Source organism: Sprattus sprattus (genome assembly GCF_963457725.1).
Source record: "Sprattus sprattus genome assembly, chromosome: 19".
Classification (NCBI taxonomy): Eukaryota; Metazoa; Chordata; class Actinopteri; order Clupeiformes; family Clupeidae; genus Sprattus; species Sprattus sprattus.
The window spans coordinates 207,285-233,012 of NC_137917.1; the positions used below are offsets into that span (position 1 = coordinate 207,285).

The window sequence follows — 25,728 nt, forward strand, 5'->3', positions numbered from 1 at the left end:
GCGCCCTTGACAACAGAGGGAGTTATTCACATGGCAAAGATTACGTAATAACAAGAGAATTACAGAAGAATGTTATCTATGACCACTTGGTTACAAAACAAATACAGACCAGGGACATCAGTCATTACCTTATTTCACTGTGTGGGCAATAGCCAATATAAAGTGTGCGGCTGCATTTAAAATGACATCTATTCTAAGACTCCTATGCAAAGGCAAAGCACACACTTATCAGGGAGCACCAAAAGTTAACACTATAAATGCTTCAGTTTAATGATACGCAATTTAGTTCTTTCACAATGAAAACAAACATCAGATTAAAAAACTCCAATGCAACAGACAGCATCACTGTAGTTCTCCGAGCAACAGAACGGGAAAGCAGAGTAGGGTGAATAAACTCTCCCTCATTGATCGTAGTATCTGTGCCTACATGCAAACTGCAAACTGAAAGATCTAATTCTAAGTGAAACTAAAGAGGCTCAACATTACAAACAAAGGAGTTCACATGAATGCACCTTCTGTGTTTCTCCATCCCATACCCTCTCCTAATGACTCTTTATTGCTGTTGTGCCACGTCATTGTTCCTCTCAAGCGCCTGGATGTATGGCTGTGTGGCGTTGCTGAGACAACACACATCCCTTTAATGACACAAGAGAACATAAACACCCAGAGAGTAGGGTGAGCTCATAATAGTCAGGCCCAGAAGCCCCCGCACCTCTAAACTCCACCACCAATCCTTTATTGTAGAAGCCCCTTTTGTGAGCATTAGTTAAGAATCAGGCCATTGTGTGCATCTCAGTGCCTAATTTCAGTGTGTGCCAGCGAAAGACAGAGAAAAGGAGGGGTGACAGAATGGGGAGTATAAAGCTGGACAGGGTGTGGGGCTTGGAGAAAGAGGGTGAAAAGAAGGAGGAGAAAAGAGGGCAGAGAAAAGAGGGAGAGAAAAGAGGGAGAGAAAAAGAGGGGGTGTTTCCAGAGGAGTTTGTGTGGCACGGGTTCTGAATGCAGCTGACTCCACAGAGCTGATCAGCATTCAGCACCTTCCCCCTGCCTCTGCTGAGGATGCCCACACAGATCTGGGTCACACGGTCCCTAAACAGCCACACAAGCCTCCAGAACCAGCACATGACACCTGCACACACCTCTTCCTATGCCTGTTTGCAGGATACACCAACACAATCAGAATCAACAGCTTTTCTGTCCAGAAAGATCGGCTAAAAAGTAAATCCTTCTGTCATCTGCTCTTCTGGAATATCAGATGTTCTAGTGTCTTCCGGCATACCTACCCGATCACCACCCTCAGCAGGCCACTGACCCCCCACTCACAACTCAGACAGGGCTGCTGTTCTGGTACCTGGGCTTTCATCTGCTCCTCCTTTGAAGTATGTACTTCTCCCTGAGCTCACTGTTACCTGAGCAACTGAACTCTCACCCTTTCAATTCCTCTCTCTTGGTTTCCCTCTCTTCAGAAAGCAGAAGGGGGTTGAGCTCATCCCCACATTCCCCTGCCACACATGTGTGTGGATCAGAGGCAGCCATCGACCAGCTGCTACCCAGATCAATATGAAACCCAACTCCACACATTGCCTCTGGGCTTTTCTCTACCCACTTTTAGTAAATTGGCATATTCTCAGCCATGAAACTGGGCCACACATACTGGCCTAATAATAGAACGTTATGAAAGGAAATGACCAGCTTCACAAATTGCAGTATAAACTTAAACAAAGGCAGGTTTCAAAAGAGGATATTCAAATTGGACATGAGAGAATTAGCCTTATGCTGTTTTTGCAAACAGCAGCTTCCAAAGTTGTTCGCCTTACAATTCCTATCGATTGCACAAAGCGTGGTTATTTCGTAAGGACGACAAATTCATGTTACATCATCAAAGATCAAAGCTTAGCATATTGCATAAGAATCTGCCTCCAAGGTGTAAACATCTTTATGATGCTGCTATAGTTATGATCATCGATGGCCAATAGAAACGCACCAGGAGAGGTGTAAACAGCCATATGATGCTGCTATAAATATGATCATCCATGCCCAATAGAAAAGCATCAGGAGAGGGGGAGGCTGCCACCAAGAGCAGCACATGATATAACCTGCAGTTCGTGAAACAGAGAGCTACTGAGAGAGAGAGACTGAGAGAGGGAGGGAGAGAGGGAGAGAGGGAGAGCGAGAGGAAGGAGGAGAGAGAGAGAGAGTGAGAGAGAAAGAGAGTGAGAGACAGAGAGAGAGAGACTGAGAGCGAGCAAGCAAGGGAGAGAGAGGCAAAAGAGAGACAGAGAGAGGTATGGAGAGACAGTGAGTGAGAGAGAGAGAGAAAGAGAGACAGAGAGAGAGGTATGGAGAGACAGTGAGTGAGAGAGAGAGAGAAAGAGAGACAGAGTGAGTGAGAGACAGAGAGAGGGAGGAGAGTCAGTGAGTGAGAGAGAGAGAAGGAGAGAGACAGAGTGAGTGAGAGAGAGAGAGAGAGAGAGAGAGAGAGAGAGAGAGAGAGAGAGAGAGAGAGAGAGAGAGCGAGCAGGATAGAGTGTGGAGCATGTGACTCCACGTCAAGAGCTGCGACACCACTAGCACTGCTACACCAAGCCAGTCTCTCTGTTTTGCTGCACAAAAGCTCACTGATTTGAACTGGACTGCTACAATAGCATGGCGATGGTTCCCAGCTCCACCAGGAGGAGAGACATCCGCCACTGGTCACGTCCAGACAGACACAGAACCATAAGAAGGCAGCGTGCGCACACACGTGAGCAGGGCTGTCCCAAAGATGTCATGTTTGGCAGCCGTCTGCTTTGGCAGTACCCAGGACTGATGCAATCGGGGGCTGAGTGCCAGGGGAAAGGATCGGAGCTCCTAAAACTCTTATCATTCCTCTCATCATCACTCTCATCATCCACAAAACCCCTCTCTCTCAGGCCCCTTGTTTTGGTCTCTTAAGCATCACTAAACTATACTTCCCAGTCTATCAGCTCCTTCCACTGTTAGCATGCTCCAGCTACTGATGATAAATTGGTCATGTTTTACCCATTCATCTCTCTCCTAGTTCTACCTATCCATCTCTCTCCTAGATCTTGTCCAATGCCCTGTCCGTCCATCCATCCCTCTCTCTCTCTCTCTCTCTCGCTCTCTCTCTCTCTCCCTCCTGCTGTCCCTCATCTGATCCCCCTCTCTAAACAAGCAGATGGCCTTGTGCATGCTGCAGTGCTGCTTACCGTCAGCGCACTCCTCATAGTACCAGTCCAGGTCGTAGTAGTCAGCCTCCACGAACCTCTGCATACTTGGTCTCCTTCAGGGTGGAGAGCACCTCTGTCTCTGTCCTGTGGCCGAGGTCACTGCAACAGCAGCCCATCCTTTCATAACGCTGCCTTCCAGTCCGCCGTCTTCACAGGCAACTGGGGAGCCCAGGCTCATTCTAACTTCCAGTGCCCAAAACGAGAGGAGGGGGACAGGGTGTGTGTGTGTGTGTGTGTGTGTGTGTGTGTGTGTGTGAATGCGTGCGATTAAGTGTGTGTGTGTGTGTGTGTGTGTGTGGTGTGGGTGAGCAAGAGCGCAGGTGTGGGAAATGGAACAAAAACGCAGGCAAAATCACATCTATGCAGTCTGGCTTCTGCTTCTGCTCGTTTTGTCTCAAGGTTGTATCAGAAGCCGAAAGGGAGGAGGAGGAGGAGGAGGAGGAGTCACAGAGAGCCCGGCCAATGAGAGGCGACTGCATTAGCAGCGTGCTCCGCCTCCCTCTCCCCGTCAGCACTTTTCCTCCTGCCTCTCTGGCGCTCTCTCATCCCGCTCTGGATGCACACCTCCTTCCTCTGAGGGGTTGCCATGGAGACTGGCTCCAACTCTGGCTAACCGTGGTGTGTGCATGTGAGCAGTTGCTCACTTCCTCCCTCAGCTCAACCCTCCTGATGACTCTGCTCAAACACAGGTTAGGGGCGAGGACTGGACAGTAGTAGCAGACACAGTGGAAGCCTTTTGTGACATTATCCATTTTAATTTACAGACTGAACTTACTGTCTCTTTGTAAACCTTCCTTCCTCCAGCAGAGGCAGCTGACTAGTTCATGTTTATAAACCTTCCTTCCTCCAGCAGAAACAGCTGACTAGTTCATGTTTTATAAACCTACCTTCCTGCCAGCAGAAACAGCTGACTAGTTCATGTTTTTCCCACAAGAGAAGAGAGTCCATACTGATGTGTGGCTGCAATCTGTTAGCACAGATCTTTCTACACGAGCAGCCTTCAGAGTTAATAATACTACTAATACTATTGATACTAATACTAGTAACACAAATACAACTACTCATAATAATAATGATAATAGATTTTAAAAATGAACTGCCCTTAAATATACCCTGTCATCTATCTTTACAAAAGACCTCTGAATCACATGACTGGTGTTTTTTACTAGAGGTCTCTCCGTGAGTCATGCATTTATTTCTAGCCAATCCCTTCTTCAGCATTGCATCATATTCACTCTGCTTCCTTGAAGGTCAGGCCAGGGAAGGGAGTAGCAAGTTATGGTGAGCTGGATTTGGCCCCTGTGCTTTCTTAAGGCACACACTGATGACATCACAGGGCCAGATGGGTAGCACAGGGTTGGGTAATGTGTCTGTGGTGAATGTGAGGTCACAGATAGTACACACAGACACACACACACACACAGACACACAGACACACACACACACAGACACACAGACACACACACACACACACAGGGTTGGGTAATGTGTCTGTGATGAATGTGAGGTCACAGATAGCGTCCTCAGTGTCCTCCGTGAACCTCACCTTGAGCTACTCATCCTAGCAGAGCTAACATCCCCATAAAGCAACACCCTAAAGCAGGGGTACTCATTTAGAAACCCAAAAGGTCCACTCGCCAAATTTCTGTTCAGTCCAGGGTCCGGAACAGTGATGGTCAAAATCCAAAAACATAATTCCAACAAAAACGTTCGAACTATGCACCAGAGGTGATGTGATCTGGCCTTATTTGTGTGAAAGGTGACACTATTTTTGTTCTTTAAACTTGGGCATTGTTTTTTACCATATTCATGGTTGAAAAGGCAGACTCATTATGTTGAGGTATGCATGCTCTTGTTGTGTGTCTGATCTAACAATTACACAGTATGTTGCTTGGTATGATGATTGCTGATGGTTTCTGGCCCTAACCTCAGAGTTCTGATGGTAATTTTGTTCAAAGTGGGCATGCTTTGCTTCATAGTGACGTATCACGTTACCACTTTTGACAAATACAACCGTCTCGTTGCAGATTAAACACATCGTGTGTGTGCTCCGAACAGGCTGCACAAATGCATACTTGTCAGTCCACTCTTTCTTTATTCGCGATTTTTGGAATCAACTTTTCGTTTTTTGTCGGGTTTAGAGCACGCCATGATTTTAATTTACTGAGAATGACATACCATTCACAAGTCGATCTGCCAGCGTTGTTGCCATTGACCCATACAACCTGAGTGACCCACCGAGCTCGTGGCCAACATTGAATGAGTGAGTTGTCATAGTGATGCTGTTATTACAGCTTCTGATTGGACCTCTTGATTAAACACCGAAGATAGAAAACCATAGCGAGTAGGAACACATATGTAGCGCGAAATCACGCATCAATGAAAACTCGCTTGGATCATGATTATTTTAGATTAATTTAGAATGTTGATTTTGGCTTTGGTCCGAATCGTATTGCGTTTGGGTCCGGATCCGGACCGCGGTCCACCTATTGAGTACCACTGCCCTAAAGGCTAGAACATGTCTAAGAGACCAAACTGACATACGTACATTTAAACTGGATATATCTCTTTTTCTAAATTGGAAGCACCCATGTCTGAGTATTTATAGCATAAATGTGAGACATGCTAAGTGTCACATCACAGATATCAAAAAGGGACCAGCCAGATGGCATTAATCATATATGACACACCTCGGGTCAAGTCAAGCACACTACACTTCTCTCATACATGGTCAAACACAGGCTGCCTCTGTCTGTAGTACCACACCAGAATTACTATGATGCAACTTCAGGTACCTGCCATTAGAACAGCTTCGCTACGCTTCCACACAAAAGACTAACATTCCGAATTCACTTAAAATATCAACGCTCACTTCTGCGGAGCAGCTTAATGCAGAGCATCTCATTACCAGCATCTCATGCATATTGGAGCGATTGGAAACAGCAGCATCATGTCTCATGTGATACGGGTTTCTCTGGACTGCACCAGGTCACCAGGCACAGGTCTTTAAGTTGAACTGAGGCTGACATCACTAGAAGGCTGGACGCCATCTGCCCTCCTACACACTGATACTTTGAGTCCAGCCCCCAACACCAAAGTGTTGCTTTGAACCCGGGCATAGATCAGTGAAAATCTACCAGTGGAACAGCTGTGATTGGGTAAAACACACAATTCAGTGTTCTGTCAGGGAGAGAGAAGGACCTTTCTGATCTCTGTGGATTTGGAGGAGTCAGTAGTTTGTCACGTGAAACATACAGCATTGTGCTGACTAATGCAGTTTGGGAAGGCTCACCTTGTCTGTGTTACATGACCTAGCTCAGATCTCAGATCAGCCTGTCCTTGGGCTAAATCTAGGTCACGCAGTCATTTGGGTTAGGCATGGTTGAGCATTAGTGTTAGAATGCCAACAGACCAAGTGAGAACCAGTGGGAAAATCACAAGCTAGACACAGGAGAGGAATACGTTGTCAATACAACAACCAATCACATGCATTAACATCTCGGCAGCTCTCTTACAGACAGCTTTGTCATCCAATAGAGGATGATCTTTTGAACAGAAGGCACAGCGTTTGAGGTCGCTGTGGGCCACAGCGAATGTTTGTTGTGGCAACTAGGACTCAGCTGTCCCTAACGATGTAGAACAGAGCCAACGCTACTAGAGATTCTTAGATTAGAGGACATGAGATCATGGCAACGGCCTAGAACAGAATAAAAGCTTTGAACAGCAATCTGTAAATCCATGTACTCATTTGAAGAGAAAAAGAAAATATTTTCCATTTAAAAACATTAATGGTAAAGGTAACAGAGTCTTTAATATCATTCCCAGACACTACCTGATGTTTCCTGTCAGCAATATAACAGTAGATGCACAGCACAAGTAGTTCTCTCTTCACATGGCTTAGCTAAGACAACTACTAATGCTCCAAGCAGTGAAAGGATCATTTGTAAATTAGCCCCTAACATGCTACTAAGAAGAGAAAAGTGTCATACACCAGGGAGTGCACAGGCAGCAGAGAAAATAGTGTAATACACCAGGGAGTGCACAGGCAGCAGAGAAAATAGTGTAATACACCAGGGAGTGAACAGGCAGCAGAGAAAATAGTGTAATACACCAGGGAGTGCACAGGCAGCAGAGAGCACGAGAAGCCAACAGAGACCAGAGGCCATTTCCTGCTTTGCTCAAGAAGAGTGCATGTCCTTGTTAGTATGCATCCTACACCCAACAGTTAGGGCCAAAACAGAGTGGGAGACGGGGAGAGACGGGTGAAGAGATGAACTTCTGAGTGTAAAGAATAGGAGGAAGAGCAGATAGGATAGTTCATGAACAAGAGATGTGGAGGAAAGCTGTGGCCAGAGAAACAACAGGCTGAAAAAGCTGAGGTTCTCCTTAGAGATGAGGTACAGGTTAAAGTCCGACCCACTGTGTGTGTGTGTGTGCGTGAGTGTCCATCATGGACTGACACACACACATGCACAATGATGCATATGAAGCTTAATGTAAGCTCAAGGCGGTGATCATTTTATGTGCGTGCACACTTCTGTGTACATATGTGTGTTTGTGTGTGTATACTTATGTTTGCATGTGTGGATGTGTGCATGTGTGTGTGTGTGTGTGTGTGTGTGTCTGTCTGTCTGTCTGTCTGTCTGTCTATGTGTGTGCGTGTGTGCGTTTGCGTGTCTGTACTCACGGAAGTACTTGAGGGTCTCCTCTATCTGTTCAGTGGTGAGGTCGAGGCTGCTGGAGTCTGGGGCGATGAGAGGGGTGTGCAACCAGTCGTCGTGGTCATAGCCGTAAATGGTGTCCGCTCGTAACTTATAGTGTGGCAACTGCTCCTCCAGTAAGCTGATGATTTCCACCTCTGGAAGATCAGTGCTGTTACACACATCTGGAAGGGAAAGACAGACAAAGAAGGAGGGGATAAATGGACATACATTTTGTCGTCAGACATAAACACTTTAATATCTCAAGTCAGAAAACACACTGCTCAGTGATTCAATGATTCGTGCTACACTTAAGAGGACAAGGGGGACCTCTTGTGGCAGACTAAGGCACTGTACTCAGATAAGTTTGGATAGCAAAAGCTAAGTAAAACCTCCTTTCCACAATGTCAGACCTTAGCAGTGCCAAACACACCATGGGAATGTGAAGACTGAAACAGGCCTATGTCTGTGTGTGGTTTATTTACGTGCAGTAAAAACTGTCACAAGATACTGAAGTTAGTTTAGACTCCACTAGCATGAACAAGACATCATTTGCAATGGACTCTACTGACAGTTTTAGCCATCTACCTGCAGGTTGACTCATTAGATCTGTGTTATTTATCTTGCAAATAAAATAAAAATAATAACAAACAAATAAAACGATATTGCTTCTACATCTAGAGCTTTAAAAAAAAAATATTCTGCTCAGAAACAATCCAAAGTGATAACCATCAGCCTCACCGCTCTATACAGCCGTATGTATGCATGTGGGCTCTGTTTGGTGGTACGGTGTGTGTGCATGAGTGTGCTGGTGATTGACCCTCCCTCCTGGCCTGACCTCTTCAGACAGAGAGGTCAGGGGAGCAGCGTGCCGCCCACACGCCTGACGGGGGACTTCACTCTGGCACACAATGGCTGCCAAGCCAGGACCCTAAGCCTCGGCTGCTGAGGCCAGCAAACCCATGCAGATCACAACACAGCAGGCCAGCAACACGTGGAGCTGATGCATCAACTACAATAAACTACTGGCCACATTAAACACCCAGCTATTTTATCAGAGTTTAGCTTGTACACAGTTAACACATAGATAGCATAAAGACCAACAAATTATAGTTGAAGTGAAAAATGCTGTTCTGTGGCAGAGAGAGAGAGAGAGGCAGTTAATTCCTATATGTTACCAGCTGTTAGCTGAGCTTTGGTATGTCAGGCTTGTAAGCATAGCATGCAGTGTGTCAACAGCCCAAGCACTAAGCAGGCAGGCCTGCTAAAAGACACTCGAGAGAGAGAGAGAGAGAGAGAGAGAGAGAGAGAGAGAGAGAGAGAGAGAGAGAGACAACACAGAATGGCCGCTCACCCAAAGACACTAGAGAGAGAGAGAGAGAGAGAGATAGAGAGAGAGAAAGAGAGAGAGAGAGAGAGAGAGAGAGAGAGACAACATTGACTGGCCGCTCACCCAAAGACACGAGAGAGAGAGAGAGAGAGAGAGAGAGAGAGAGAGAGAGAGAGAGACAACACTGACTGGCCGCTCACCCAAAGACACAAGAGAGAGAGAGAGAGAGAGACAACACTGACTGGCCGCTCACCCAAAGACACGAGAGAGAGAGAGAGAGGCAACATTGACTGGCCGCTCACCCAAAGACACAAGAGAGAGAGAGACAACATTGACTGGCCGCTCACCCAAAGACACGAGAGAGAGAGAGAGAGGCAACATTGACTGGCCGCTCACCCAAAGACACAAGAGAGAGAGAGACAACATTGACTGGCCGCTCACCCAAAGACACGAGAGAGAGAGAGAGAGAGAGAGAGACAACATTGACTGGCCGCTCACCCAAAGACACAAGAGAGAGAGAGACAACATTGACTGGCCGCTCACCCAAAGACACGAGAGAGAGAGAGAGAGAGAGAGAGACAACATTGACTGGCCGCTCACCCAAAGACACAAGAGAGAGAGAGATACATTGACTGTCCGCTCACCCAAAGACACAAGAGAGAGAGAGAGGCAACATTGACTGGCCGCTCACCCAAAGACACAAGAGAGAGAGAGATACATTGACTGGCCGCTCACCCAAAGACACAAGAGAGAGAGAGAGAGAGGCAACACTGAATGGCCGCTCACCCAGGGCCCAGTGTGGCAAGGTCAAGATCTGCACAGTTCAGTTCAGCTCTACGGGCATGAGCACTGGGCCTTAGAGGGGCCGTCACCCTCAAGACAAAGCTTACAGCACAATGTTGTGACTCACATCAGGCTGTCTATATGAGCTTTCCTGCTTTTACAATGAGTGCTCACCATGCAAGTTTCACAAGTCTCTTATTTGGTGGTAAAGGGTAACCCTAGTGGCTCTTTGAGTAAAGTAGGTTCAAAGGTCACCCTAGTGGCTCAACGGTGGTGAATCAGCAACATTGTTCAAACAGTAGGTCATCTGTTGAAATATCAACTTTAAAGTTTATTAGCACGAGTACTAGCCTTGAAAAAATTACTTCATGGTTACAGTTTTGCATAAAAAACGTATAAGACCCCATGCAACCAAACCCACTCTTCATTGCGTCAAAACCTCAGTAGAAGAAGCTACACTACCCTACGGCACCATGACAGTGCTGCCCTGTTTCCAACCTCATTGGAGGTGTCAGTGGGCTGTGGGCTGCAGGGGGAAGTGAGATTTGGTCATGCTGATTATTTCGGTCCTGTATTTAAGGCCACTCATGCCTAGGGACTCTGCTGAAGGCCTGTGGCCTGTCCTTCCTCTCTCCTCTACCCCTGGCATTCCCTCCACAGCGTGCCACCTCCCTCTCCAGACCAAACTCTTTCTGAGTCACTGGACACACACACACTCGCACTCACACTCGCACTCGCATTCACACTCACACACTATGTGTACTTTTCTCTGACAGACTCTTGCCCTCTCAAACAAAAACACTGTTCATGTCTCTGGCCTATTAGAGACACACAACCCTGTACTGTCCCACCCCCTAAAATTCAAGCATGTACTTTTCCACCCCCTCAGTTTCAAGCTTACTGTCCCACCCCCTCAGTTTCAAGCCTGTACTGTCCACACATACACACACATGTAGGTCACATCCCAGGACTAGCAGCAGTCAAGAGTCACATTCACAGGGTGTCGTGTCCAATTCAGATCCAAGATGGCACCCCTTGCCTTGCCCCTATCCAGAGATACTATACAACAGAACTCTTCTGCACATTTAAGGCAACTGAATACTGGATGTATTCACTAACAAACCTCTTTGTAACGACTGACTGGCATATTTCCATCAATATAGCACACATTACACATTAACTGTGGGTTAACTCTCTTCCCATGCAACAGATGTTCACTAAACCTCAACATTCAAGTTTCAGTGAGCCCTCCCAGGTTCCCTGCTATCTCTCACCACCTCACCCAGCGGAGCACAGGACCCAGTGTTAAGGTTATGTCTTTCACCAAATGGTTCCCTTGCGGCACCAAAACGCTCTTTAAAAACAAACACAAAAGTCTCTCTGAACTCCCGCTAACTTGGTTCGGTACTCACTCATGGTTCCTCAGACCGGCGCGGTGTCTGCTTTCTTTCACATTTCTCTCTTCGACAGGAAGGAACGGAGCGGAGAGGAGGAGGGCGAGCGAGAGAGTGGGCCAGAGAGGGAGGGGGAAATGTGAAACAGAGAGAGAAATAGACCGAGAGGGAGGGAGAGCGAGCGAGAGGGAGAGAAGCCAGCTCTTCCCTCAGCCATGTCTGGCATGTAGATGACGACAGTCACATGGTCCTCCGCTCCCAACCCCCTCCCCCTCCCCCTCTCCAGCCCAGTGCCACTAAACATAGACAAGAGCACATCCAGGCCAGTCTGACAGCTCTGGGCATTGTTTCTTCCACTCCTGGCTTTGTGTGTGTCTGTGTGTGTGTGTGTGTGTGTGCGTTATGAATGTGTGTGTGTTTGTGGGCGACGGAGGGGGGGTGGACAACTGAGTGGAGGCTTGTGTGCAGGAAATCAGAGAGCACAGAGAAACAGATGGGTTTTGGGAAGGGATAAAGTCAGCTGAGGGCTCAACAGGTGGGGAGGTAAAGTTAGGGAGAGTGAGAAAGAGGGAGAGTGAGAAAGAAGGAGAGAGAAAGGGAGAGAGAGCAAGCACAACACAAATAGAAAGTCATCTCCTAATTCTGGAGGTTTTGTTGTATATATTAGGCGGGTGCTAAAAGAGAGTGATGTGGAGAGGGTGACATGAGCCTACATAAGGTTATGTCACGTCATTCCTCAGAGATCACACTGCCCAAGAAACACACACAAACACAAACACACACACAAACATATTTATAACTGTTTGTCTGCCCCTCATTTAGAATTCATCATACAGCTTGTGATCATTTTGTGTTAACTGCATTTAAAAGCTCCCTTAATAAAACCCAAACGCTCCAAAAGTCCTGATAATCCCACCGTGTCAATACTGTGAGCTGCCTCGGCCATGTGCTCCCCTTACTGTAGCTGTTTCTGGTTCCAGTGAGCTGTGAGCTCTGAAGGGGCCCACGCGCCCAAACTCAAATGTCAAGGTGTCTGAATGTCACTGGTGGCATGAGATCACACGAACTGCCACAGAGAGCAGAGACGCTATGGAGGGAACAGGTGCGCTGGACCGACGACTGACCTCTGACTGACTGACTGACACACACACACACACACACACACACACACACACACACACACACACACACACACTCACCCCTAAACATACAAACACTGTCCATCGAAACTAAAACTCTCTGAACCCCCCTAGATTCTCTTGGTTCTCTGGTGTCTATCTACCTTCATACACACTCGCCAACACAAATAACAAACCAAATAATAATGCTCAGAGCCCTAGCTCTCACACAGGCAGCAAGCCACCATTGCAGACCTAAGCAGGGCACCGTCTGGAGCTGCCGACACCTTGGAGCGCTGAAGGAAGGGGAACCCTTTCATGAATCACCAGTAAACGGCCTGAAACGCTTTGGCAGATGTTGGGCTGGCTCCTGTGTGTAAACATGCGGGGCCGCCTGTCAGCTGCTGCAGGGAGGGGCCGAGCAGTCGCAGTTACAGCACAGCGACTGGACCATGGTGGAGATGAGACAGCTGAGGATACGCTGATTTGTCAACCTCTCTCTTTCTTTCTCTCTATCTCCCCCCCTCTCTCTCTCTCTGTAATGGTGGAGAGGGTCAGTTGGTGCTACTTGGGGGACCTGGAATCACCTTTCACATTTACATGGAGCTCAAACTTCTAAACATCAACATGGACGTCACTTCCTCCACATCGCTAGTTCAGGTAATTAAGGTCACATCGAGAAGCTGACGAGGCTAGGCACAAACATGAACTGATCTAGGATCTGAAGAGACTTGCACAAACATGAACTGATCACTCAGTATTTAATTAGAGCAGCAAAGGACCGACTGTTCTGGGACTTAATTAGGAATAACTCTACGATACAAATGTGGCCATAAAAATAAGAGGTCTGATTATTCGACTGAGAAAGGCATGGCCTCCCTGGTTAAGGGACTATTTTATGACCTTGAACGTAACTCACACACACATCATATAACACCATGAGTGTAACACACACACACACACACACACACACACACACACACACACACACCCCCCCCCCCCAAGCAGAGGAGGCTGGCAGGGTTCCAGGAAAAAGCCAGGGCAGACAGCCCGACGACAGCTCCCCGCCTGCCCCACTGCAGTAATGCTACAGCTGCCACGGAAAGGAAGAAGTCAGTGAGTCAGGTCTACTGAAGTTTGATGAAAACGGCAAAGTTTCCCCACAAACATACCGTTTCCATAGAAACAGTGGACAGTGTGCAGTGTGTGCTGGTCTTAATGGGCCGGTAGGCAGTGGGCACTAATATGAGATGAGGTTAGAATGCCCACGTCTCACTCTGACTGTTCCCCATTATACATAAAGAAGCCAAAGACCAGCATTGCCGGGCAACCACTGAGCACAGAAGACCACGCCCTCAAAATGCTCACATGCTATTAGCTAGTAATCACATGCTATTAGCTAGTAATGGGCAACTTGTAAAGATTCAGATCAGCAGAGATTTCTGATGAAAAGCCAAGGTCACAAACCTACACACACTCAGATAAGAAAAACAAAACCTTGTGTTATTCAGTAAGACTTTAATTGCATAATTATTCAGTACGAATATGTTTAAGAACTAAAGAGAAGTCAGAAAAGGACTGTGGGAGTGCTCAGTATGAGGACGCTTGATTCAGTCTTACCAGCTCACTGCAGATGAAGTCACGAGTCTTCATTACTGAACACACGACGCATACACTCGAAATGCGCATACACTCGAAAAAAGTACACACACACACACACACAGACACACGCTCACTCTCCCTCTCTTCTCTTTCCTCTCATCCTCTCAAGGCCACCTGACCCTCATATGTTCTCACCGTTTATGATGCCCACGAACAGGTTACAAAACACAACAAATTCACACAGGCAGCCACACACTGATGCACTCAGATAGACCAAACAAGCCCAGACACACATGGGCGCGCGCACACACAAATGTGGTGACGGGATGAACTTTGTTGTTATTACGTGTGTGGGAGGTCAATGTTTAAAGTTCAAAACCTGCAAACGATGCGAAAATATAGCAGATCCTTAACACAATTGTATTTCATGTTGTACAAAGAGTGCTATGAACTGAGATGGTAAAGATTTGCAGGGCAAAAGCATTAATTAATTTACATTACTTTTTCATACTGACTGACGGCAACTCTGTACTGGTTGATATGAAATGGCACATGAAGTTGCTAAAGAAATACACCTCTTTTACTTAAATGCTAAGGTAATATCACCATGTACCACAGCTGACAAATGATTTACAAAATAGTTTCCCATTAAAAGATTTAAATCACATACAGTATCTTAACAAAAGACATGTATGCAGACCCATGCAAAAGTATCGCATGATCGCCAGATGACATTTTCCCAGGAAGAATGTCCAGTAGATGGCGCTCCAGGCAATGGAGGCAGGGAGCTGGGTTACATCAGCACTACCTATAGACATGTAAATGAGTACAGGGTCTTCAGCACTACCTATAGACATGTAAATGAGTACAGGGTCATCTATAGACCAATAAACAGGTCCTTACTTAACACTTTACATAATAGCTGACACACATGGTCGTCTCCTCTTTTATCATCAAGCAATTGGTGTAACAGTGTGTGAAAGGGGAAAGGATAGAGAGAGAGAGAGGGAGGGAGAGAGAGAGCCCTGTGAAACCCTCTACCTCTCACAGTACCATGCTATCCAATACAATTCAAGCATGAACTACCTCATGTGAAAGCCTATGAATGACTAAAAACACCCAAGGGCTAAAGTCTGCATATGAGAATGAGTCTTTAATTAATGCAATTAGTTGACATCACACTCTTGAACAGTCTGAATGTCCATCTTTGATCTGCTCCAACAGCACAATGTTAACATATAGGCCTTATCTCCAGAATAAGAGCCCAAACTCCATACACAGTGCACGTGACAGATGTCACAGTCAACCTCTAGGGGGCCACACTCAGCGTCCAGACAGCAGCTCCTCAGTCCAGTGTAGTGGAACTCTTCACAGAGGGCCAGGATTTGACCCAAAGGTCCAAACATTAATGGCTAATTCAACAACTAACATCAAGTAGCCACTTACGAAATAGCACCATATAGGCAATGGCCACATTTAGTTTTAAGTTAACTGTGAATGATCAGAAATCTACAAAACTTTCAGAAATTAAAATATGTGTTGGTTTTCATCAACTGTTATTTGACAGCGCTGAAACTACCCTGCTTCTGCATCTGTCCGGCCAAAAGCCAAAGTGAGAAGCAAGAGAGCAGCATTCATTTGTATTACTGAACTCCAATCAGTTCCAGATCAGAATATTAAATATGCTTCACAGAGGAATCCTAAAGATATTCAACATGCCAAAACAAAAAAGAACTAGGCTTATGGATCCATACATGGTCAAGCTACCCTGTCAAACAGCAGGGAGTGTCACAACAGCCTCCAATTACGTGGAGAAGCTGCTGCCAAGCACTGTTCCATTTCAGCCATTTACAAGCAGGCCCCAGGCGAGTACAGAGAGGACGTGCCCATATAAGAGATGCGCGGAATGGATGGGCTATCATTTCATCCGCAACCGCATCACAAAATGCATGATCCGTCCGCCATCCATCCGCACCAATTTTTTTTTACCAATTTTCAAAACCGCATCCGTCCGCCATCCGCCTGTTGTTTTTAGGTATAGGCGTTGCTGACGCAAGGCTAGAAAGTTCTTGCCTGTTCTTGAAAGGAGACTGATCCAATGCCGCAAAGATAAACACATAAAACAGATCTCAAAGACATCATTTTTTCATTTACACAATATTGCCAAAATTAGAAAGGTCCTATCCCTCCAAGATGCAGAAAAACTAATCCACGCATTTATTACTTCCCGCCTCGATTATTGTAACGCTCTCCTGTCCGGATGCAGCATCAACACAATAAAGAGCCTCCAACTTATACAGAACGCTGCTGCTCGTACACTCACCAGAACTAAAAAATATGAACACATCTCACCGGTACTCGCTTCTTTGCACTGGCTCCCCGTTAAAAGTAGAATCGACTTCAAAGTACTCCTGCTAACATATAAAGCCCTAAACGATCTGGCTCCAAACTACCTCAAGGAATTAGTCGTCCCCTATTGCCCTCCAAGGCTGCTCCGTTCCCAGAGTGCAGGCCTCCTGGTAATTCCAAGAATATCAAAGACCACAATAGGAGGGAGAGCCTTTAGCTACCAAGCCCCTCTCCTCTGGAACAATCTCCCTGCCTCCATCAGAGCTGCAGACACCGTGCCTATATTCAAATCAAGACTTAAGACATTCCTCTTTAGTGCATCCTATAGCCAAAAGTAACCGCGCCAACAAACCAATCACCTGCTGTACCAGCCACCCAGACATATCCGAACACAAATTAAAATATTACTTGCATTTAGTACCGCAACATCAAATGTGTTTCCTGTTTGCCGAGTGGATGCATGTACGGCCCCGGCAAACAGATCACAACAAAAAACAAATTAAACTACTACTTGTAATTTAGTACCGCAACATCTAATGTGTTTCCTGTTTGCCGAGTGGATGCATGTACGGCCCCGGCAAACAGATCACAACCAAAAAACAAATTAAATTACTACTTGTAATTTAGTACCGCAACATCAAATGTGTTTCCTGTTTGCCGAGTGGATGCATGTACGGCCCCGGCAAACAGATCACAACAAAAAACAAATTAAATTACTACTTGTAATTTAGTACCGCAACATCAAATGTGTTTCCTGTTTGCCGAGTGGATGCATGTACGGCCCCGGCAAACAGATCACAACAAAAAACTAAATGTTCAATGCCAGAAAAACTAAACATATCTAAGTACTGCAATATGCAACAGGCAAACCGACACACAGGTGACATGTCCCTGGTTGGTGAAATTATTCATCTGTATGTTTGTTTGTGCTGATTCCCGACTGACAGACCTGCAGACTGATTCGTCATTTCCTGTTTGTTAGATGGATCAGGAGGAGCCTCCTGGGCCTGACCACTCCCCTCCTCAGCCCGCCCCGAAACGCCCCTGCAGACCGGCTCCAGAGCAACACCAGCATCGCCCACGCCGCCCTGCTCCCCATCCTGGACCCTCAACTCAGTCATCATCCCCTTGACGACTTCTCCCGCTGGATGTGACGACCCCCACTCTGGTCATCGGCAGCTCCATGGTCCGAGATGTCCTCACCCCCCCCTTCAACAAGCGGCCCCTGCAAGGTCCACTGCCTCCCCGGAGCCAGGCGTGTTCCAATCGCTGATGGAAGTGGAACTTTCCCTCCCCACCCCCACCACTCTGCACGTAGTCTCTCCACCTGGTCTACCTAGAGAAACCCTCGGCCAACCGCACCCACCGCCACTGCATTGCCGTACACCTACTCTACCCAATACCCTATGCTAGCATTTATGTACAATATACATTATTGCCTCCACCGAATTGTTTCTCTGTCCCTACATCCCCTACCCCTGTAACAGTAACCCTATTGCCACAGTAATCTGGCCTTGTCTGTATCATGTATTTACCACCAGATGTATGTACACATATGTCCAGTGACCAAATGCTGGCTGTGTATTGCCCCTGTTGCTTCCTTTCCCCTTCTGCCACACTACCCTTCCCCTTCCCCCCTTCCCCCCGTCCCACCTTCCTGTCTCCACCCGGCCGACCTCAAGCAGATGGGTCCCCCCTTATGTGCCGTGGTTCTGCTTAAGGTTTATTCCTGTCCAACAGGGAGTTTTTCCTTGCCCCTGTTGCCGTTGTGCATGCACTAAGGGGGTTCAGGCTCTGGGCTCTGTTAAGCGCCGAGAGGCAATTGTATTGTTATGGCGCTATACAAATAAAATTGAATTGAATTGAATTGAATATTTAAAGAATAAAGCCCTAGTATGATAGCCTATTGGCTATGTTGTAGCCTGTCCCCAGAATATTATCAGTGAAGTGACGTCTGTCTCCGATCGATGCACAGGGAGAAAAATAAATAAATAGCCAAGCACATTGGCAAACCTGACCTTACCATAGGCTAGTAGGCCTACAATCTTTTATCATTGTAATAAAACGCAATTTGGTACACCATTTTAATATGGTAATATAGCCTACTGTTTTTTTTTTTTGCAAAATGAAAGAAAGCCTATTAGGGAAACGCCGACACGAGCCTATTAATTCCGAAATTTCACTGCATTAGACTATACCAGGGACGTGCAGTGAGGTTCGGAGCTGGTGAGGCACAGAAACCGGAAGTGATTACGTCATTTTGAGCTCTAGTTTAAACTATATATATAATATATACATGTATATATGTCTATGGTTTTAAAATTGTCATCTGATCAGAACTGAAAAAACGTTGTTTTATTGTCTAATACCATTATTTTCAAACGATTGTTTTTTTATTGTATTATGATGAGTTATTAATAACATATTAATAGTTGCAAGCTAGTGTATGTAGCCCTCCCACCAATGATATGGCTCATTTCATTTTGTCTGGAGAAAATATAACTACGGTGGTGGGATGCTAATTTAAATGACCATTTAACCAACTCGGACAGCTTCGAAAAAACAATTCCATATTTATTTAAACAACATATTAACATGTAAACAGTTAAACACCGCATACATAGCACACAATACCAAAATGTTCTACAGGCCAGTATAATTTAAAGTTGGTGCACTTTCGTTGGAGCTCATAACCGCCAGTTTGAGGTGAAACAAAATTAATCCACTCACGATTATCAGTATAGATCAGTGGAAATCCGTTGTCCTCTTCTTGAGTGAATGCAGTCAGTGGCTAGTTTAGCTCAGGATTAGCACCTACCTAGTCTGCTCACAACTTCAAGGCAACTTTCCTGCATCAACAGCCTTTAGCTTCTTTAGGTTCGTGTTGCGCATGAATATGTAGTCCCGTTGGGAAACGTGAAATACTCCAATGCAAATGTGTAATACTACTGTGTTAACTTAAAATACTTAAACGTTCTTAGTTAATTCAACATGCCTCCAGTCTTGTTTGGACTGAAAGTTCAGTTTTGAGAACAGCTTCAGGTTAGCAATGCAATCTTCCATTTTCGCTGTCAAACTCAAGTAGAGAAGTGAAGAAGAAAGTCCAACGTCAGATTATATACCCAACAAGTGCCCTCTCGCTCGCCACCCTTCTTGAATCCGTGGTAGTGCGTGCCTCCCTTGCAATATTTTTCAATGCGTTTTCAGCTCAACTCAAAAGGTTCTACGCTTGCGCACGCATGCGTAAAACCCAGTTTGGAGTGATTTCGCAATCCTAGGGGAGGCACTGCCTACCCTGCCCATAGACTGCAATGCATCTGTGCATCTGCCTCCCTTGACCGCACGTCCAATGTTCATTGGCTGATCACTGGGAACCGGAAATGCTCAAATTCAGCGATTTTGATAATAAAAATGCTCGAAATGATCGGAATCATGCAGAAATGACACTCGTAACACAGATAACTAGAGAAATATGAATATTTATTTTATAATACATAAATATATATGATTATTATAAAAAAAAAAAATATTTTTTTTTAATATTTTTTTTTTTTACTTTTCAAAATGACAGGTGAGGCTCTGCCTCCCCTGCCTCCTATGACTGCACGTCCCTGGACTATACTGTAACAACCCCAACACTTGCCTGCTTGCCTTGCAAATCAAAGTTTTCCGACAACTTTTCTTACCTTCTTTCTTAGCTGTTGATGTTACTGCGCCAGAAGTTCAACTTGTTCTGAACATCTGTGTTTCCAATGCCCAATGTCACTTCTGAGTCAAATCACTCCATCATCTCTTTGAAATTCCTTATTCCTCGAGTGGTAGGCTACAATGACTGGCTGTTTTAAAATATAACTAATAGCCTAACGAAACAAAATAACCCAGGCAGTTTCATCTACGACACTTCAAATACTGACAGCTGACTCATAGCTTGCAGGTTTGCGGCGCTGCAAGGAGACGCGACATGGGATGGATCGTCACTTAATTTAAACTTTTTTGCTTCCTTTGCTTGCTTTGTATGCATACACGGAACTAGGCCAATTTACTGCCTGATGGATTATTTCAAAATGTGCTTGGATGTAGGTAACGACATTTAACAATGTGTAGATATTTTGAATTTCGTTGGGTAAACCGCCACCCGCCCGAATTGAATTAAAATATTATTTTTTGTCACGTCGTCCGCCCGATCTGCGGTTTAACCGCGGAGTCCGCGGCTGCGACCGCGCATCTCTAGCCCATATGGTAAGGGCAGTGGCGCAAAAAGTGGGTATGCGCTGTATGCGGCGCATAGGGGCGCCGCACCCATGGAGGCGCCAAAGCGATGGTAAAAAAATAATATTAAAATGTTTGGGGTATTTTCTATATATAGCTACTGTTGTGCGTTTCTAAATAATTTATGCATTTCCTTAATGTTATATAACATTTTAGAGGACTAAAGAGGCTAGAGTAGGCGCCTCATCTCTTAAGATTCCATAATAGAATTTTGACATAGAAGAGGGAGCGTGAGCGCCGTGACCGCTGAACACAAACAGTTAGAACTAGGCTACGAGTAGTGAGTTGGTTGGATGGAAGATGGATAAAGCAAAAAAAAAGGGGGGGGGGGGGGGGGGGCGCCAAAATTGTTGCTGCATACCCCCCTGACACTGGGCAGTTGCATCCCTGGCAGTGGCGCAAAAAGTGGGTATGCGCTGTATGCGGCGCATAGGGGCGCCGCACCCATGGAGGCGCCAAAGCGATGGTAAAAAAATAATATTAAAATGTTTGGGGTATTTTCTATATATAGCTACTGTTGTGCGTTTCTAAATAATTTATGCATTTCCTTAATGTTATATAACATTTTAGAGGACTAAAGAGGCTAGAGTAGGCGCCTCATCTCTTAAGATTCCATAATAGAATTTTGACATAGAAGAGGGAGCGTGAGCGCCGTGACCGCTGAACACAAACAGTTAGAACTAGGCTACGAGTAGTGAGTTGGTTGGATGGAAGATGGATAAAGCAAAAAAAAAGGGGGGGGGGGGGGGGGGGCGCCAAAATTGTTGCTGCATACCCCCCTGACACTGGGCAGTTGCATCCCTGGGTAAGGGTCACTGTAAGGATTGTTTCTAATGATCCTCAAACTGTTGCCGAGCCCCTCTCCCAGGCCCCAGCCAGTCCCCCAAGACACAGGAAGCAGGCAAGTCCCTCGCTCCATCTCTCTCTCTTTCACACACACACACACAAACACAAACACACACACACACACACACACACACACACACACACACACACACACACACACACACACACACACACACACACACACACACACACACACACACACACACACACACACACACACACACTCTCTCTCTCTCTTTTATAAGGATTACATAACCCAAGGCTCTCAGCACCAAATCAATGATATACAGACGTGGACAAAATTGTTGGTACCCTTCTGTTAAAGAAAGAAAAAACACAATGTTCACTGCAATAATGTACTGAAAATTAACTAATGAAAATCACACATTGCTTTTGAATTGTGGTTCAACAGAATAATTACAAAAAATTAACTAACGAAACTGGCCTGGACAAAAATGAAGTACTCCAAATGAAAATAAATATTGATGTCAATCTTACAGCGTGAGTTAAGGTACTGTATATCATTCCCAGGGGTCAGAAGAGAGGCAACAGTGGTGTGAGTGAGGTGATGTGATTGGTTGATTGATTGATTCTGAGGGATTGGTTGAAGGTTGCATCTAAACGGGAGCACCCTGGAATACAAAGCAAACCTTTCCAGCCTGTCATCCGTAATGTCCACTACTGAGCTCAAAGAGCACAAACACACTGTCTGACATTAGTCTGAGGCCATGAGAGTTGAGCCATGAGAGCTGGTCAAAAGGCCCCAGTGCTCTCTGGTGGCTTGAGCGGTGTGGTTGTGTGCTCCACTCTCCCTCACTGCCGTGGGCTGCTGTCCTGACACGGCACCAGGCCTCACCACCATTCCTCCAGCTGCACACTCACTCACTCGCCGCTTATTTTTAACTTGCGCATGGCTTTGCCATAGAAAAAAAACATTCTGTGACACAAGCTATTGGGTCAGGCGTTTCACACTCCAGTGGCGCGTTAGTAATGCAGTTCTCAATAAAGGGCTTTTAGGAAACACTTATCTTGATACGTTCTATTTTTATGCCATGAGGAGAGAATGAGTAGGCACTGCCCTCCTTATGAAACTTCAAGACCCATTTAATATTAAATCTTTTCTCAGGCTTCTCAGTGTGGTTTACTGCTTGGGTACTGGAAGTGGAACAATTCTATTTACACAGATCAAGCCGTAACCAACCCAAACCCCATCAACACAATGCAATCCTGTTTTAGAGTGTTCCACTGCCACTGCAGAGGGGGGCAGCAGTGGAAGATAGGACTCATCCCTTAACACACATGTACGATGATGATACACTGCACTGATAATGGCTAAATTAACATGATGGGCAGGCGCACACACACACACACACACACACACACACACACACACACACACACACACACACACACACACACACACACACACACACACACACACACACACACACACACACACACACAATAGAACAGCATGAGAGGATTCTAGGAGACACTGAAGTGTTACTGCTCCAGGACACTCCAGGTCTCTGATGCGGTCTAAAAGATTATTTTTTTTTCCTCTATTCTCTTGCTCTCTCTTTTTAAGGTAAACTGCACAAATGTTTATATTTAGATGATGATAATTTCAACACGGTGGCGACTCCTGCTTCTCCTCTCCTCCAGAACCATGTGATTTTTTAAAAGAATACTGAACCATGTCATCATTAAGAAAAGACCTGCTGGGCATATGGTGTTTTAAAAGGTAGAGCATTAAAGAGGAGTCCAAGTGCATGTTGATTCCCTTGAGTGAGAGAGAGAGTGGAGTGGAGAGAAGCCTCAGGTATGGAGGCATGGACCAGAGTCAAAACATACCGATCATATTTCAACTCACTTCAAATCCACGTGCACACACACACACACACACACACACACACACACAGACACACACACACACACACACACACACACACACACACAGACACACACACACACACACAGACACAAACACACACACACACCAGTGATGGTTCCTGCATCTCTGTGGGTGGTGCTGGTGATTGCGGTAGCATCTTGGGGCTGGACCTCGCTCACATACTGCTCCTCACGGCTGGCGGGGACGGTGGAGGTGCCTGGAGAAGAGGGGCTCTGAGGGGGCGTGTCAGGGGACGGGGTGGAGGCTGTGGCAGGGAGCGGTGATGCGGTGGCGTCCAGCTTGGCTGATTTCACTGGCTGACGGCAGGTGCCATGGACACTGCTCCCAAACCCAACCTGGATTAGCGAGGAGCCCACCGCTATGGACACAGCTCCCAAACCCAACCTGGATTAGCGAGGAGCCCACAGAATACAGGCGTGCAGTTGGAGAGTCTAGCACAAGGGAATAGAAGAGGGCAGGGAGGTTAGACATTCTCCGTCAGGGTAAGTTTGCACAGAAGACACAGAGATTGATGTCATTTTACAAGGACAGACAGGACAGTGTCTGTGGCCAGAGTATGCGTAGAGAATTTAAATGTTCTCAATATCCTGCTCAAACACCTAGGCCTACATGTGTAAACATGTGTGAACTGTAAACGCACAGAGAGAAAAAACAACCAGACCATTCCCTATTCTTCCTGTAACATTCTAACACGGCACACAATTCAAAGACAAGGATAATGTGCTAGGAGCTGACCACAATCTTTGTGAGACATAAAGAGCATTAGGGATCAAAGGAGCCCTGCTAGGCATTCGTTAACTAATACCACCGACCTGCAGTGCTTACTAACACGGATTCATTATAAAGACATTCACAGCCTAATAAATATGGCCTCTGCACAGGCCTCTGAGATTTCCTGCTGGTCTAGTGCAAGCTTGGCGAGACTGGGCAGATTGCAGGCCGGCCAGAGAAGCCATTAAAGAGGCATGAGTTCAAGCGATCAATAACAACACAGGGCAGCTCAGGGCATTCAGCGCCTGCCATGCACACAACACCATGTTCAGATCTCATTTGATCTACCCTGGGCAAAGCCAACACATCTATTTCTGTGGAGGTGAATGAGGGTATGGGGGTGTTGACACTGTGGTAAACACCACCTAGCCTTCTACCCTCAAGTTGTAATCTTTCAACTAATGGGTCTGTGCTCTTTCCATGAGCAGAGCTGTGCAGTGATGATAACTTGATTTGACAATTGTAAAAAGCAATTTTTTCAAGTAGATAAATCTTAGAAGAGAAAGGGGCAAAATACATACATTTTTGTGAATTTATCTGCTGCTCTTACAGACTTAACACACTTTGGAACACAGCAAGCTTGACGAGGAACACAAGACAAAAACCAGCATTCCCGTCAGAGCAACTGCAGACAGCATAGCAACCTCAGCATAATATCACATGCATAAGTCATTCAGTGCAGGTTTTTACCCTGAGTAATGGGGGTATAGTGAGGGGTCCTACACATGTATCAGTACACTTGTCATGAAACAACGACCTTGACTCTACTTGCACCGTGCTGTTCCACTACCACTGCACTTAAGCACTAATACACAGGAGCACAATTGACCAGCTTGCATAACGCATAGCCCTCACTTCAAAGACCCATAAAGCCTCTGAAGGCCTGAAGGGCAGGTCAGCAGCCCTCTGCACGCTGCAGACGGACCTAAGGGTCATGAGCTCCTCTTGAGGCACAAAGGAGAGGGGGAGACAGAGAGAGAGAAAGAGAAAGAGAGGAGAGAGTGAGAAAGAGAGAGAGAGAGAGAGGGGAGAGAGAGAGACCGGTCAGCAGCCCTCAAGGGTCATGAGGTCCTCTTGAGGCACAAAGGAGAGGGGGGGGGGGGGGGGGGGGGGGGGGAGAGAGAGAGAGGAGAGAGAGACACCGGTCAGCAGCCCTCAAGGGTCATGAGGTCCTCTTGAGGCACAAAGGAGAGGGGGGGGGGGGGGGAGAGAGAGAGAGAGAGAGAGGAGAGAGAGACACCGGTCAGCAGCCCTCTGCACGCTGCAGATGGACCTAAGGGTCACGTGGGGTCACAGGCTGCTGGAGGTGCTCATTCAGCCTCAGCCCGCTGAAGCACAGCAGGTTTGTTTACTCCTCTAGCCCAGAGTTTGAAGAGGCTGGCAACACTTAACATGAGAGGTAAGGCACATGGGCTAAACCA

General features: G+C 46.3%; 1 protein-coding gene across 4 annotated transcripts in view; it reads right to left on the reverse strand.

The window, feature by feature from the left end:
• The window catches only part of trak1a (trafficking protein, kinesin binding 1a), a 55,660-nt gene extending 31,735 nt beyond the window's left edge, over positions 1-23,925 (reverse strand). For 2 of the 4 annotated variants that reach the window (XM_080858616.1, XM_080858619.1), the window contains exons 1-2: positions 11,456-11,545; positions 7,918-8,115 (exon numbers count right to left, since the gene is read on the reverse strand). In XM_080858616.1, coding sequence (XP_080714742.1) covers positions 7,918-8,115; positions 11,456-11,459 — 202 coding nt within the window. In that variant the 5' untranslated portion in view covers positions 11,460-11,545. Of the gene's footprint in view, positions 1-3,209; positions 3,415-7,917; positions 8,116-11,455; positions 11,546-23,621 lie in introns of those variants that run through there. The other 2 variants (XM_080858618.1, XM_080858617.1) reach the window with 2 other exon arrangements.
• Between the last annotated feature and the right edge of the window lie 1,803 nt (positions 23,926-25,728).